The 17,058-nt window shown below is 42.1% G+C and overlaps 1 protein-coding gene across 1 annotated transcript; it reads left to right on the top strand.

Moving 5' to 3' along the window:
- Positions 1 to 187: 187 nt before the first annotated feature.
- On the top strand, positions 188 to 16,755 carry actr1b (actin related protein 1B). The gene is made up of 11 exons (XM_072553985.1): positions 188 to 399; positions 3,714 to 3,778; positions 5,247 to 5,322; positions 6,657 to 6,782; positions 9,509 to 9,633; positions 9,837 to 10,053; positions 11,091 to 11,183; positions 13,337 to 13,511; positions 14,598 to 14,659; positions 14,745 to 14,785; positions 15,951 to 16,755. The coding sequence occupies exons 1-11, from the start codon at positions 352 to 354 to the stop codon at positions 16,051 to 16,053; spliced, it is 1,131 nt and encodes a 376-aa protein (XP_072410086.1). The 5' UTR covers positions 188 to 351; the 3' UTR covers positions 16,054 to 16,755.
- Positions 16,756 to 17,058: the final 303 nt, after the last annotated feature.

Raw genomic sequence — 17,058 nt, forward strand, 5'->3', positions numbered from 1 at the left:
TTTTATTTCCCCCTTCTCCCATCCCCCAGTGCTGATTGGCTGGCCCCGTCGCCAGTCGCCCCTCCTCCCTGTACACTCATAGCTGGCTAGCACCGCCCCTTTCGACTCCCCGCCCCCCGCCCGCGCGGCGGCCAATGGCGCGCACTGTGCGGGCAGGCGGAGGCGGCGGTGGCGTGCCGGCGGGTGCGCGCAGGCGCCGAGATCAATCGTCGGACGTTCGGCGGCGCCGCAGGAGGGGGGGGAAAAAAGAGAAAAGAAAAACGGGAGTTTTAAGAAATTATTACGAAAAGGAGGTCTGTGAGTGAGTGAGAGGAGAACCGAATTAAACAAAAAAAAAAACCCGTTCCGACGATGGACTCCTACGATATCATCACGAACCAACCCGTGGTTATTGACAATGTGAGTGGCCGGGTCGGGCGGGCCCCGGCTCCTTGTTTTTGAAAAGGTCGCGCGAGCATCAACCGTCGCCCTTTTTAAAGGGATGGTCCCGGCCCGCGCCTCCCGTGTATTTACATTTCGCCGACGGGATTAATAATAATTTAAAAAAAAACCCCGAGTAACGCCCTTTGTTCAGCTCTTTGTTTCAGGTGGAGCCCCCCACCCCCCCCCATCGTCTCCTGTCACCTTCAGCTGCCCCCCCCCCCCAAAAATAAACATATATCCGGGACCCCCTTCCCGCACCAACCTCCCTCAAAAAGGAGCAGTTTTGGTCTCTTTACTCAAGAGTCCTGCAGCGCGGAATCAGGCCCTTCGGCCCATCTGCTCTGTCCTGGTTCACTCCCATTTGCCAGCGCTTGGCCCATGTCTCTCCCCCCCCCCCAATACCCTTCCTATTCACACACCCATCCAAATGCCTCTTCAATGTTGTCTTTGTACCAGCCTCCACCACTTCCTCTGGCAGCTCATTCCATGCACGTACCACCCTCTGCGTGAAAATGTCGCCGCCCCCCCCCCCCCCCTTAGATCTCTATTTATATGTTTCCCCTCTCGCCCTAAACCTGCGCCCTCGAACTGTGGACTCCCCCCGCCCCGTGGAGAAGTCATAGAGGTGAAGCCGACCCTTCAGTCCAACTCATCCATGCCGACCAGGTATCCCAACCCAGTCTCGTCATTGTCGATTTACCCTTATCCATGCCCCTCATAATTTTGTAAACCTCTGCCTCAGCCTCCGACGCTCCGGGGAAAACCGCCCCAGCCTGTTCAGCCTCTGCCCGTAGCTCAGATCCTCCAACCCTGGCAGCATCCTCGTCAGTCTCTTCTGAAACCTTTCACGTTTTTCACAGCATCCTTCCGACAGGAGGGAGAACAGGATTGCACAAGGTATTCCAAAAAGTGGCCCAGCCGATGTCCTGTACCCAAGCAAGGACGTGCTGGCACTGGAAGGGGTGCAGCGGAGGTTCACAAGGTTGACTCCAGAGTTGAGGGGGCGAGCGAGGACTGCAGATGCTGGACATCAAGAGTTGAGAGTGTGGTACTGGAAAAGCACAGCAGGTCAGGCAGCATCCGAGGAGCGGGAGAATCGATGTTTGGCCTAAGAAGAGGGGCTTGGCCGAAGAAAAGAGACTAAGTGGACTAGGGTGATATTCATTGGAATTTAGAAGAACAAAGGCAAATCATATGGAAACATAAAATTATGAAGGGAATAACTAAGACAGAGATAGAAAGGATGTTTTCACTAGTGGGTGAAACTAGGATAAGCGAGACGAGGATAGCCAATTTAGGACCAAATTGAGAAGGAACTTCTTCACTCAAAGGTTTGTAAATCCATGGAATTCGCTGCCCAGTGAAGTGGTTGAGTCTTCCTTAGTGAATGTTTTTAAAGTTAAGGTAATTTTTTGAGCAGTAAAGGAATTAAGGGTTATGGTGAGAGGGTGGGTAAGTGGAGCTGAGACTACGAAAAGATCAGTCATGATCTAATTGACTGGCAGAGCAGGTTTTGAAGGGCCAGATGGCCTACTCCTGCTCCCAGTTCTTGTTATCATGTATTATCTCTCCCTCTTGTTTTTTCTCTTTTAAAAGGTATCTCACCCAGATTCCCTGTTGTCATTGATCACTACAGTTGGCCTGCAGTTTTTCAGAACGTATGAGCATGATGTTCATGTGTGATCGTGATCAAGACACTCGGGCCAGGCAGCACCTGTGGTGGGTGGGAAACAGATGTGGCCCCAGGGCTTGGCTCCTGCCAAGCAGGTGTTAAGTCATTTGCACAGGTGGGAGACAGACGAGCTACAACAGGCTTGTGACTAATGAAAGACGAGGTATCAAACAGACAGAAGCAATGGTTCATATGTGCAGAAGCTATTGTTGACATGAATGGTGAGGAGGTCAGAACTTTGGACGTCTCTCCGAACATCGTTTGCAGATGTTTCATTGACTCAACAGAGAGTCTAGCGGTCCAAAAAAGCTAATTCACCAGATATCATCTTGAGGGCATTTTGCGGCCAGCACCAAATGCTGTCCTTGCCAGCATCACTCTGCCTGAGAAAAAAGTCTAAAGCCATTGCGACGACCTGCTGATTTCAAGGGAACATTAGTTCCAATTTTGAGAGGTTACTAAGTGTTAAGTTGAAAAGAGGTGCTGGAAATCACAGCTGGTCACGCAGCATCTGTGGAGAGAGGGCAAGCTATGACGACGAAAAGTCTGAAAGCGAATCTTCCAACTCAGCGAGCAAACGTACATCCAGACAGCAAGCTAATGTTTCAAGCCTAGATGGCTGTCTCCCCATTGTGATTTACTGCCTTGTTGTTTTCAGTACAGACTCCAGCATCTACAGTAATCTGCTCCAACATTCTCTTTAATTATTGGGAACCGAAGAGCAACTGAAGACGAGATGAAAGTGCCTCCTGGTATATTTCCATAGCCGCATTATGAAATGCAGATTGGAATGAATAAGACATCACAGGATGCTAGTTTAAAGAAAAATAGCAATAAATTTCATTTGATAGTTAAATATGTTTGAACAGGTACTGTGAAATGACCTACTCTGTTTTCAGTGCAACCATGAATTGGAAATGAATTAATTGTAGCTCCACTTGAAAGCACACACTTGGAAAAAGGTGGTGTGTTGATGTTGAATGCCATTTTGAACCTGTATTTCTGGCCTAATGTTTCAATTTATTTGTCCTGTTGGAATTATCAGACAGACAATGGACCAAGTATCATCATGTTTACTGTCGACCAGACCTGCAGCTTAATGCAACAACAATAAATTTGTTAGGTAAACTGTGTGTTTGTCTGTGATAGAGAGAAGTAATGTCAAGAGGATGTATTACTCAAAAGGTGTTTCTGTTTCTCCAGATCTGAAAGCGGTATTGAAGCCAAAGGTGGATTGTGGTTTTTTGAAATTCATCCATAAAGTTTCTCCAAAGTTTAGCTTGTTTTAGTCTTGGTGGGCACCAACAGTATTTTCAGATTTTGCTGGCTCCTAAGGGCATAGTTCCATGTTTTGTCCCTAATCCAATACCTCAGGCCTGGGGAAAAGCCGGGGTTAGCAGAGGGGCAAAAGCAGCTGGAATTCCTGATCGCTGTCTGTTCCTCCAGGATGGAAAGTACCCATGTGCATTCTGTGCAAGTACCACTCTGTAGTTATATATGATAACGTGTAGTGCGATAGCCTGCTGGTAATTTGTTTGCCACTTTACCAATTGATAAATTTTCAGTTGAATTGTGCATTGAGTAACTTTTCCTGTCTTGTCTATTTTTATGCACCCAGGGTTCAGGAGTTGTCAAAGCTGGATTTGCTGGTGATCAGATCCCTAAATACTGTTTTCCAAATTAGTAAGTATGTTCATAAACTGAGCAAATCCAGTTGATGAAGATTTCCTACTCTACCTGTGCACCTTTGTCTATTTGTCTTCTTGAAGATAAATGTCGTTGTTTGTTAATGAGAAATGCAAGGACTATATGCTCCAAGTATTCCTGCATATGATGTAACATTATGTGGATATACTGGAAAAGTGCAAACATGCTCCTTTGTCCAGATTTAAGAGAACCCGACAATTACACCAGCTTTTTATATTTCCATTTCACATATATTATTTCATGTTTTGGTTTTTAATGAGGTATTCTCAGTCTAAAACATGAGTATGCAAAGTTACAGGTTTGGTTTTAACAATGAAAGACAAGTTTTTATTATGCTCATAAATGAAGGTAAAACTGTTCCAACCCAGTTTCGTGGAACCCCATTGTAGAGATTTTGAAGCACACTGTGAAACATAATCCCAGTAATCTCCAAAACATCCAAAAAGAACAATTGCATGGAACTCACACAAGTGAAGTATCACTTTTTCACCTTGATTGGGTTCATTTAATTCTAATTTCAACTCAAATTGCAGGAAATCTGATCTCCTCTACTTGGAGTTTTCATGTGCTCAGTTTAAACTTTCTCTTCAAGCAACATCTTAAGGATTTTAATCAACTAATTCTGCTCTATCACTATTCCTTAAACCTTTTCTCTAAAGCAATCTATTGTTCTCCTTGGTCAGAAATACTGCTTTACATGTAAAGCATTATCCAAGAACTTAAGTGGAAGTGCCCCAAATTGAAAGTAAAAGCAGCCCTTTATATACAAGCTGTGGGTCTTTCCTATAAGCCTAAGATAAAATGAGAAATTTTCATCAGAAACCTTGATGCACAATTGTTTATTTTGCTCAGTCAGAAAGTGCTCTGTCATACACCAAAAGCCATTAGTTCTGAAAGAAACCTCTTGATCAATTTGTTTTAAAATTAATCACTTTGGCTTCAGAAATTGTTCAGAAAGCTTGTTTGTCACTAATTGAAGCATGCAAATCTAAAAATAAATTATTTTCAAATATTTAAAGATCTCTCAGATGCTAGTGAGCTTGTCGTCTGTCAATTAGTTGAGTACCAAGCAATTGAAACCAACAGGCATAGGCTCACTCCCTGACTGTGTTTTCATTCTTCTCCATTATATTATTAGCTTGTGCAGTAAATGCCCTTTTCCACTGAGAAAGTAATTTGGCTGGACTCCCAACATAGGCTTCTGTCCTTCTGGACAATATGTTTTGGGTACATGTCTCTGGAGTACAGTGATATATGTGTCTTATGTGGAGTCTGTTGTGAAAAATGTCCATGCAGGGCATTTTAACACATGTTTTGGACATGTTATATTACTTAGAAGAAATTGATCAAGAAATGATTTGAAATTGAAGTAAATATGCAAACTAAGGCCTCAATTTTTTTTGTCATCAGTGAGCTTAAAAAAAATTGTTCTGTTTCAACCTAGTGTGGGACGTCCAAAACACGTTCGAGTGATGGCTGGAGCATTGGAAGGTGATTTGTTCATTGGACCTAAGGCTGAGGTATTCTTTCTTTTGCATGTTCACTTGGTTCATTAAAAGGGTCCACCTTGGAGAACAAGCATCTGTGAGGCTACAGGTCATGAGGCTTCAGATTTTGTCAACCTGAATTTTATTTTTGGCAAGCGAAAGCATTCCTGATCAGTATCAGTGGTGCTTGCTGGAATTAAACTTACGTAGTTTTAATTTTGTATTAAAGTATAATAAAGTTAGATTGATTTTGTTAACCTCTATGCCCTGAATATTGTCTTTGTGACCCGTTTGTTTAATATCCAAGCCACATGAAGCAATAGTTCTGCTTCAGGTTCAAGAACAGGAATAAGCCACACAGTCCCAAGAGCCCGTGTAACCATTAGCTCAAAGTTGGTATGTGTCTGTAATGAATCTACCCACTTCAGTTTATTGCCCAGAGTACATGTGCCTAACTAACATCTTACCAAACTGAATGTTGAAATTTTTAACTGACCCCATCTTGACTCTGCCTACCATTTTGATAAAAAGTTTTGCAACTTCTTTCGCCCGTACTTGTGTGAGTTAGTGTTTGCCCACATTACATGCAAGGGGCCTAGCTTCAGTGTTGAAGTTGGAGTTACTTGTTCTGGACTCCCAAAAATTTTGGCAATAGTTTACTTCATGTCAGCTTGTCAACTCCTTACATTGCATCAATTTGCAAAGGAGATCTCGGTGGCCATTTGTGTCTTTGCAGTGTTGGTAATTGCACTGCTTTGTTTCTGAAGCTTTTAAATTAAATTCTTGCTGATGTCAGTAGTAATGAGAAACAGAAGGGTGCAAGCTAAATCTGTTTCAATCTCCTTTTACTTGGAGTCCTCACTATGTCAGTTTCTTGGCAAAATGGAGAAGATCAATGTTTTTGTGTAAATGTATGTTGGTTCCCTACTGTACCATCATTGTGTACAACTATACTGTTAAGTTATGGTAGTGCTGTTTCTTTCGGCGCTTTGGTCCCAAATGCTCTGCTGAAAGATGCACCGGAATGATCTGTGTGTTTTGCTGCTAAGTTTTGTAATTTACCCGAAGCTACAAAGAGCATGTTTTTTAATTGCTGGTTCATTGTGCATTTGTCCAGTGTCTGCTTCAAAAAGGGATGTTGTGTCATGCACCATCTCAAGCTCTGCAGCCGACACCTTGTGTGATACAACAAGTAAACATGAATAACGCTTGAGAAAGTTTACCCAAGATAGCTAGCAACCCATAAAATTCAGCTCATTGAAAATCACTGGTGTGCTGCAGCAGTAGGGCACACATTTCAGTATTGTTTATTTGTGTATATTAATTTTGTCATCTCTTCCTTTTCATTCTACCCCCTTTCACAACAGGAGCATAGAGGTTTGCTCTCGATCCGTTATCCCATGGAACATGGCATTGTGCAAGATTGGAATGATATGGAAAGAATTTGGCAATATGTTTATGGCAAGGACCAATTGCAGACCTTCTCTGAGGAGGTGAGAATACTCCGATTATTTTGTTTGTGTTGCAACGAATCATGTATTTTAATTTGCCCTCACATATTTCAAATCATCAGAACTTCATTTCTGTCATTGACACATCATTTTCATTTTTCAGGTCTGTGAGTGATCTTCACACTTGGCGCATTAAATGCATTATTCTAATCTTTGCGTTCCTATTTTCCCTTGTGTTCAACTCCTTTCTATGAAGCTTTCTCTTTTATTGTCTGGCAATACCCATTGCTGGATTACTGAGATAACCTCTCCCTCTCCTCTAATATCAGTAACTAAAGTTTGAGCTGGATGTTGTCACACTGATTTCATCTTGCCAAGGTTCTCCATCTATTGCCTTGTTATTTCAAAACCTGAAAAGCTTCATGTTGAGCTCTCCATTCAGTCGTGTCCTGTCACAACACTCCCCCTCAAGTCAGGTCTGTCACAGTCCCCCACTTTGAGGCACTGCAAAGCTGTTACGATAGTGTGAGCAGATTGCTCCTTTGACTTAGAGGTTTCAGTATGGTCAGTTGCATGGGAATAGGCCTCAGGATTGATGACACTAACTCCATATACCTGCTGTTAGCTCATATCTCACAATATATCTGCTTAACAAATATTTGTCTCAGATTTAAAATTAACAATTGAACAACTGCCATTGGTGCAAGAGCATTACTAGCATCTCCCACACTATCTCCCACCCAAGTGTTTCGTAACATCTGTTCTCAGTAGTCTGCTCCTGATTCTCAGACAATATTCCCTAGTTCTAGAATCTCTAACCAGTGGAAACAGTTTCAGTTGGTCTCCCCAATTTTTTTCTTTGATATTTTGAAGATTTACTCTTGTGAAGGTTGGACAAAACAGACCTAGTTTGAGTAATCTGTTCTCATAACTTAACTCCTGTAGTTTGTAAGTTAGCTTGCTGAGCTTGAAAGTTTGTTTCAGATGTTTCGTCACCATACTTGGTAACATCATCAGTGAGAGTCTGTCTCTATTTATAGGTCTTGGTATATAAAGGTGCGTGATGTCATTTCCGGTTCTCTCTCTCTCTCTCTTTTCAAGGTGAGAAAGATAGGAGCTAAATTGATGTGTTTGTTGATGGCTTTCTACTTAGAATGCCATGCCACTGAGAATTCTTGCGCCTGTCATTGTTTTGCCTGTCTTCAGACATATGTTGTCCCAGTCAACATGATGTCCTTCCTTGTCTGTATGTATAGAAACTAGTGATAGTGGGTTGTGTCTTTTGGTGGCCAGTTGGTGTTCATATATCCTGGTGGAAAGTTTCCTGGTAGTTTCTCCAATCTCGTGTTTTTTTTTAGCAGTTCTTGCATAGGATTTTGCAGATGGCGTTAGTTTTGCTGGTAGTATCTAATGGATTCTCAAAATGAGTAGACCTGTGCCTCACCACCCACTTCACATTCAATAGCAAAACATACAAACAAGTCAATGGCACACTTATGGGATTGTCAATATCAGGGGTCAGAGAGGAAGCAGTAATGCAAAGACTTGAACAAGCTGTCCTCCCACCTATCCAATCCAAACTTTGGGTCTGCTATGTGGATGATACCTTTGTCAACACAAAATGGAACAAATTGGAGGAAACACACAACACCATCAACAATCTCCTGACAGGCATAAAATTCACAAAAGAGGAGGAGAATGACAGCAGACTCGCGTTCCTAGACATGACAGTTGAACATACAGTTAACGGAGAGCTTCAGACCAGCGTCTACAGAAAAACAAAAAAACAGTCCAAATACCTAAGAAGTAATCATCCCAGCACCCACAAATTGAGCTGCATCAAGACATTGCTTCAATGAGTTACATCACGCTGCAGCGCCCAAGTACTACAAAAACCAGAAGAAAAATATCTATACAACATTTTTAAGAAAAACTGATACCCAATAAACACAATCCACTGAATTCTCAGAAACAAACCCAAACAATCAGACACAAAGCAACCAAAAACTGTAGCTACATTATGTTACTTCAAAGACACATCAGAAATGACTTCCAAACTACTCAGACCCCTTGGCATCCTTGTAGCCCACAAACCTACCAACACACTTAAACAGCGACTAATGAACCTAAAGGATCCATTAGGTACTACCAGCAAAACTAATGTCATCTACAAGATACTATACAAGAACTGTAGAAAACACTACATTAGACAAACAAGCAGGAAACTTGCTATCAGGATACACTAATACCAACTGGCTACCAAAATACATGACCATCACTCATTTCTATACATACAGACAAAGAAGGACACCACTTTGACTGGAACAGCACACATCCTAATACAGGCAAAACAAAGACACGCATGAGAATTCTTAGAGGCATGGCACTCTAACCAGAACTCCATTGATAAATACGTAGATTTAGATCCTATCTAACTTGCCTTGAAAAAAGAACCGCAAAAGGCATCTCACACTTTTCAAAACCAAGACCTATAAATATAGAGGCGGGACATAGCAACAGCGTTTCACTGGAGATTTGCACTGATGCTGTTGCCTCGTATATTGATGAAACATCTGAAAACAAACTTTCAAGCTCAGTGAGCTAACTTGCATACTTACCATCAACCTGAGCTATAAATCTTCTCAAAACTTGTTAAACAACCGAAGTGCTCTGATCTGGCTTTTTTTAGTCCAAAACAGATAATTTCATTGTTGCTTACTCTGATGCTAGGAATAATCTAAGAAGAAACTGCTTTGTTTTCATTTCAGCATCCAGTGCTCCTCACGGAAGCACCTTTAAATCCAAGCAAAAACAGAGAGAGGGCAGCAGAGGTGTTTTTTGAATCGTTCAATGTTCCTGCACTTTTCATCTCGATGCAAGCTGTTCTGAGTCTGTAAGTTTCTACAAATGAACAACTAATGTCTTTTATTAATTATTTTCTTTTTTTTGACTTGTATAGTTTGTGGCTTTGAATTGTGTAATGACAGAAAAAGCAAGGGAGGGAATTGTGTTCAAAATAATTTTTTTTCATGACAGTATTTTTATTAACAACAGGATCCTGTACTGTTGATAAATTGTTTCCTGTCTGAATTGCAGGTATGCCACAGGTCGGACCACAGGCGTTGTGCTTGATGCTGGAGATGGTGTTACCCATGCTGTGCCAATCTATGAGGGCTTTGCCATGCCACATTCCATCATGAGAGTGGATGTTGCTGGCAGGGATGTGTCCCGCTACCTGCGCCTGCTCCTAAGGAAAGAAGGGTATGACTTTCATACAACTGCAGAGTTTGAGGTTGTCAAGACAATTAAAGAGGTGGGTGCATCTTTTTATAAAGTTTGTTCATACAGTATGACGTGGGCAATGACAATTTTGGACAAGAAATGCTAAGTGTACCCAGGAACGTGTTGGTAAGCTGTGACAATTGACTGTGCATCTGAGGACTGGTTGCCCGTATGTTCCAAGATTTGTGACTTAGTCGTGGAGGAATGGGGATGTTTTGCAAATCCAGGGTGATGTGTGCCTTGCGGTAAAATCGGTGGTCCCAATATTAGAGGGTGGGGTTAGTGCCCCAAGCCCTTGTGTAAATAAGTATTTTTATCTCCAATGTTAAACCCAACACAAGACCTTCAGGTCAGGGGTTTGTAATCAAAAGTGGTTTCCCCGAAGTGATCATCTTGTAATATTGCAGTGATGTGTGGGTATTGAGGCCAATTTTATCACCTGACCTTGCACTAGGTTGATGCTCATGTCATCATTGATTTCGTTGGCTATGTGTGATAGGCTGTGCTCTGTTCTGAGTTTTCTGGCTGTGCTCTCTTTGACCTGCGATTTTCTGGACTCCCCATTTCAGAAGACAAAGAAAATCATTAAATGGTGCATCCATCTGGTATAAAGCCATGACCAGCTGCATGTGGCTCAACTGCAGAGTGTAGCCAAGCTCATTGCTTTGAATCATGTTTACATTATGTAGTGTGAGATGACACTTTCAGATGCACAGCTTGTAACTGTATGCCTCACACCTGGGATTTATATGATGTTTACAATTGTTTTACAGCATTCCTTCCTCATCAGTTTGTATGTTTTCAGCACTGTTTCCACAAACTCTTGTTCTGAAGTACCACATGATTGTAGAGAGAACAACCATTCCAAACCTGACACAGACCCCCCGCCCCCATCGCAGGTTGTGCAAGGCATTTGCAGCTTTAAGTTGAGTTTCACATATGGTTGATTGTCAAATAGCTATGTAAGCAAACTGCCGCCTTACACACAAACGTCATGTATTTGTATTTTCGGCAGGAATTTTAGGTGTTGTGCTTTATTCTAAAGTTGACCTATTTCTTGCTTTACAGCGGGCCTGTTACCTTTCCATAAACCCACAGAAAGATGAGACGCTGGAAACTGAGAAAGCACAGTACACTCTGCCTGATGGGAGCACTTTAGAGGTATTACTGGAAGAAAGGTACCCCATTTAATCTCACAAGAGAACCGGTATGATCCCTTGCAGCATTAATCCTCTTCTGTTGTCTCCAGTAATTTTTCTGTGTTGCCTAATATTTGGATTCGATTCCATGAAGCCATATCAGACCGTCCAGCGTCATAGAATCTCTCCAGTATGGAACCAGGCCATTTGGGACAGTGAGTCCACGCCAACCCCTCCAAAGAGCATTCTACTCAGAGCCTTTACTGCCCCGCACTCACTCCCCAGCCTATCCCTGTAATCTGCATTTCCCATGGCTAATCCACCTAGCTTGCACAGGGAGAATCCACAGCACCCAGAGGAAACCCCTCAGACATGAGGAGAATGACCAAATCTGACACAGGCAGTCACCCATGGAAGAATCAAACCTGGGTCCCTGGCACTGTGAGCAGCAGTGCTAAGCACTGAACCACCGTGCCATCTGTGACTTCTTTGTGCCTACAAGGGGATGGTGACTATCAGCAGGCTGTTGGATACTGGGGAGCCTAATTGTTCATTCCCATCCTTTTCCCTCCCTGACTTGCATGTACTCGAGTTAACAAAGACCATAAGGCATAGGAGCAGAAGTTAGCTCTTTGAGCCTGTTTAATCTACTCTGTCAATCATTCATATCTGAATGTTTCTCATTCCCATTTTCCTGCCTTCTCCCTGTAACCCTTGATCCCCTTGACAATCAAGAACTTACCTGTCTCCATCTTAAATACACTCAGTGACCTGGCCTTCCAAATCTCTGGGATAGTGAATTCTATAGATTCACCACTCTCTGGCTGAAGAAGTTTGTCCTTATCTCCATTCCCTCTATTCTAAGGCTGTTCCCTCGGGTCCTTGTCTCTACTAGCAATGGAAACATCTTGCCTACATCCATTCTGTCCAGACCATTCAATATTCTCTATGTTTCAATTCGATCACCCTTCATCCTTCTGAATTTCATAAGTATAGACCTAGAGTTCTCAAATGTTCCTCATATGTTAAGCTTTTCATTCCTGGGTCATTTTCATGAATCTCCTCTGAACACGCTTCAGGACCAGTACATCCTTCCTGAGATATGGGGCCCGAAACTGTGCACAACACTCCAAAAGAGGCCTGACCACATGCTTAAAGTGCCTCAGACGTACATGTCTGCTTTTATATTAATGTCATCTCAAAATGAATGATAACGTTGTGTTTGCTCTCTTAAGTACCGATTCAACTTGCAAGTTTAGCTGACGAGAAACCTGGACTCGGACTCCCACATCTCGTTGCACTTCAGATTTATGTATTTTCTCCATTTAGAAAATAGTCTGTGCCTCTATTCTTCCTACCAAAGTGCATGACTTCACACTTTCCCACATTGTGCTCAATCTGGCACGTCTTTGCCTACTTTCCTGACCCGTTTAGGTCTTTCTGCAGCCTCCCTGCCTGCTCAATACTACCTGTCCTTCTACCTATCTTTGTATAATGGGCAAATGTAGACAGAATGCCCTCAGTTCCTTCACCCAGATCATTAATGTATAAAGTGAAAAGTTGTGGCCCCAGTACTGACCCTAGCAAGACAACACTTGTTCTGAGAAAGAGCATTTTATCCCCACTCTCTGCTTTCTGTCAGACAGCCAAGCTTATATCCATGCTCGCACCTTGCCTCTGACACTGTGGGCCCTTATCTTACTCAGTAGCCTCCTGTGCAGCACCTTGTCAAAAGCCTTCTTGAAGTCCAGGTAGATGACATCCATTAGGTCGCCTTGGTCTAACCTGATTATGTCCTCAACAAATTCTAACAGATTTGTCAAGCATGGCCTCCAGTAGTCAGCAACATTCAAGTATTTAACTGCAGCCATTGACGAACCTTGTTGCGTTGATTAAAGCTATGTGACAAGGTAAAGAGTTGATCCAGGAACTTGGTGTGTTGTGAATGCCTTAGCACCACATGTCATGATGTACCCAAAGGTTCAGTTGATAAAAAGCTTTCCCTGTTGATGTTTGAATTCGGATTGAGAGCTGCTGTTAAAGTTTTTCCAATAAATAATTAGCTGCTCAAGAAAATGCAGGTTGAGCTTAAAATCATCCAGTTGCAAGTATCTCTATGAATGCAGCTTTTAATGATTGTCTGTCTGATGACCTGTTGTTTCTGGTTGCCTGTAGGTGGGACCTGCCCGATTCCGAGCTCCTGAGTTGCTTTTCAAACCAGACCTGATCGGAGACGAGAGTGAAGGGATACATGAAGTGCTGGCCTTTGCTATTCAAAAGTCAGACATGGACCTTCGCAGGACTTTATTCTGCAATATTGTCCTCTCTGGAGGTTCTACCCTGTTCAAAGGTGCGTGGAAGATGTTTTCTGTTCAACAGCAGATGACCTGTTAAGACTAGTTTGTGCTTCAAAATGTTTCTTTGAAGTGGTGAAGCTAGCACCTTCGGATGCTGATTTCAAGACTAGCTTTGTAAAGGGGAATTAGATAAATATATGAATCATGAAACACGGGGATATGGGGAAAGAGCACTGGAATGGGACAAACTGCATTTCTCTTCAAATGTGAATGGCACACACGCAAGGATCAAATTGTCTCTTGTGAACCACAATTCTGTGAAAAATCTAAGGTGTTTGAAGCTTGTAGTTTGAGAGTGCTGAAGAATGTTAAAACATGTTGGTCCTAATTGGAAAATCATGAAGTAAGCATTCTTGGTTCAGTTGCAGTAAGGACAATATGCAGTGTAAAGGTTCTTCTTGGACTGCGAGTTTAAGTTCATCTGACCATCTGAGTTCATAAAGAACTGTGGACAGTTTCCCGAGGGAACCGAGCTTCAAGGAGAATTCAGAAGGGAATATTTTAGACAGAACATGTACAAAGACTTGAATACAAGTTTGTGTTAATGACATACAAGTCACATGCCATCCCATATCAATTTAGAACCTTCGTCATTTAAACCTAGACAAATTAGATGCTTGGCTTGACCCAATCAAGTACTCTGATCACATGGGCCTGAGCGTTCTTACTTGATAACTCTTAGGATCACTTGCACGCTCTGCATGTTTTGAAAATACTGGCAAGTGGCACTTGCTGTTTGAGATCCAAATGACTCCATGCCTCTGAAAATGGAGAAGAATGCCATGAACTGGAGCGTTTGTCTCCAGGGTAGATATGTTCTACCGTGATGCTATCTAGGTGGGAGGTGATGTCTACTTTTGCCCTTTTTATTTCACTGTCTCCTCACCCCCAATCCAGCATCCCCCCCCCCAAAAGGAAAAGCTGGGAATTGATTATAATAGCAGTAAACTGTACAGTCATTGCAATAGCAACAGTCTGCTTGCTGCCCATTCTCTTCAAAGACAAGCTGCCATCCAGGAACTACTGAGGAGTCAAAGTAATCTTTGAAGAACTTCAGTCTAAATTTCCTTGTTTTTCAGGTTTTGGTGATCGGTTACTCAGTGAAGTTAAGAAACTGGCACCAAAAGACGTGAAAATAAAGGTATGAGAAAGTGTTTTACATTCTTGTTGAAAAACCCTGTGCTGGAGTTGCATACCAGTTGTTAACAAATTTTGTTCCTTTGCAGATTTCTGCACCACAAGAGAGGCTGTATTCCACATGGATAGGGTAAGTACATCCATGAGTTGGGATCTAGGCATTTGAGGAGCTAGTCATTTTAATGTGTGTTTTATGCATAAAGAGATCTTGTGCCCTTGGAATGTAAATTTTCCATCCTATTCAGGCTTGAAATCTGGTCAAGCTCCCTCTTGACTATCCAATTAGAGCTTCCCAGGCTAGACTTAACCTGGGTTAAATACACTCTGAAGCTCCATCAAATGGTCATTGGTCAGCTTTAGCATAGACTGTGTGTAGATTTCTCTGTCCCTAAAGAGTACATCAAGCTGAACCTCAGAACTCTGACTGTCAAGTTTTTTGTATGAGTATTCAACACTGTCAACCCGCTGACCTTGGCAGGAGATTGCTGAATTCGGGGCTGTTTCATGCAGTCAAAACTTTTCTCAAATGACCTGAACACACTCCTTTGTGGAATCCTATCAACATTGAAGGGGTGTGAGTGCAGCTGATGGACAATGTGTCTTATTTGGATACATTGTATATCAGGCTCGGGGCAGTGAATGAATTGATGCAATGTGATTAAGTAAGATCAATTTTTCAATTCAAACAGTAATTTCAGTTCTCTTTTAATTAAAACCTGCCACATGTTTAAAATATAAATTCCTTTAAAGTTCCAATCACTTGCAATTTGTCTCCCTTTTTTTTTTGTTTCTTTTTCTTGAGAAGAAAATGGCACCATCAAACCCTTATTTGGGAAGAAGCAGACTCCTGAATGGGTGCCAATGCCAGAATATGATGGGAATAGTAGCCTAGCAGTTTCATTACTGGATTAGGAATCCAGAGGCTACTTGGACATGAGTTTTAATCCCACCATGGAAGGTTTGGAGTTTAATTCATAAACAATAATAAAGTTGGAAACAGAACCTCAGATCTGTGGTGCCAAATCAAAAATGACTAGATTGCTGTTCTTCTCTAACTGGGAGTTTTTTGTTTCTAGAATTTATTGGAACCTTGGTCCAAACATGGACCTGAAGTGATGAATTCCAGAGTTAGGATGAGAGAGAGATTGCTCTTGGTAGCAAGGTAGCATTTGACTGAATATGGCTGGGCACCTCTTTCGCAAGTGTTACGAACTGCAGTGCCGCTCATGTTTAAGACAGCTGGAGTCCAAGGTTTGACTTTTTTAAAACAAGGTTTAAATCTTGTCTTCCTGCAGTGGATCTATTCTCGCGTCCTTAGACACATTTAAGAGAATGTGGGTATCAAAGAAAGAGTATGAGGAGGATGGAGCACGTGCAATCCACCGGAAGACCTTTTAACATTACTGGAACTGTGTGAAGTTGGCGTGCTGCTGTGTAAGCTTCGACTCCAGTCTGTACAACATAACCATGCAGAATGAATAATGGACAAGTAATGTGAGAATTTTTGATGTATACAAAGAAAGGGTTTGGACACCACTTAACAAAACAAACTTGCTCTGTCCATCCCCTTCAGGATTTGTGGATATTGAATCGTACATTTTAATTTCAGTAGTTGGGGGAGAATTTTAGGCCAATGTCTGGCTCTACTTTCAACCCTGCTATTTGCAAAGGATGTTATCTGCACTTGTTCAATGAAGGAAGTTATGGAATTTCATGTGTGTTAAACCCCCCACCCAGCACCCTCTCCAGCCACACACTCACAGGGGGCATCCATAGTTTACTGTTGGGAAGGTCTTAAGAAGCTGGTCGAGGAGTGTAAGCAGGAAACGGAAAACTACCGAAACCAGAGTTCTGTGTCCTTGGGCATTCTTGCCAATAGTCAAGCCTCTGCTAAATGTTTGCGATTCCTTTCTCTGCTGACTTAACAGCACTGCAAATGTTAATTGCTATGAGCAGGGAATTGTTAACCCATTAAACACAGGAATGAGCACTTTACTTGCAGTGGTTGGGGAGGGAAGAAGATGGCTGTCTGTGGCTATTTGACAATAGTCACTGATTTACTCTCGCACTGAATAAAATTATTGAAGGATTATTTAATAATTGGTAATCATTCTTCCTATCACTGTAAATAACCGTTTGAGTTCCTGGCAAAAATAATAATGTTGAATTTTTCCCATCTTCTCACCATCCCCAATTTTTATCCAAGTTGTTGCGGGAAATTATTCCTTATTGTGTAATAACTATTCTTCACAAGGAAGAGCAAACCATTTTGTTTCCAATTGGGAAATTTTAAATTTGAACTAACCTATTCCCCTCAAACCAGGCTGCTTTTGATTATGGTTTGAGGTTAATTTGTCACTGTAAATTGTACTTGGCTTCAAAATCTGTGTTTGGTGAAAAGAC

This window comes from Chiloscyllium punctatum, chromosome 35, assembly GCF_047496795.1.
Source record: "Chiloscyllium punctatum isolate Juve2018m chromosome 35, sChiPun1.3, whole genome shotgun sequence".
Lineage (NCBI taxonomy): Eukaryota > Metazoa > Chordata > Chondrichthyes > Orectolobiformes > Hemiscylliidae > Chiloscyllium > Chiloscyllium punctatum.

What these genes read in the sequence shown, in the direction of transcription:
- actr1b (XM_072553985.1), top strand. Translation starts at nt 352, where the DNA reads ATGGACTCCTACGATATCATCACGAACCAACCCGTGGTTATTGACAAT. An exon ending in TGCAGACCTTCTCTGAGGAG is followed by an intron (nt 6,783 to 9,508) that starts GTGAGAATACTC and finishes TTTTCATTTCAG; the next exon opens with CATCCAGTGCTCCTCACGGA. An exon ending in CTGTATTCCACATGGATAGG is followed by an intron (nt 14,786 to 15,950) that starts GTAAGTACATCC and finishes GTCTTCCTGCAG; the next exon opens with TGGATCTATTCTCGCGTCCT.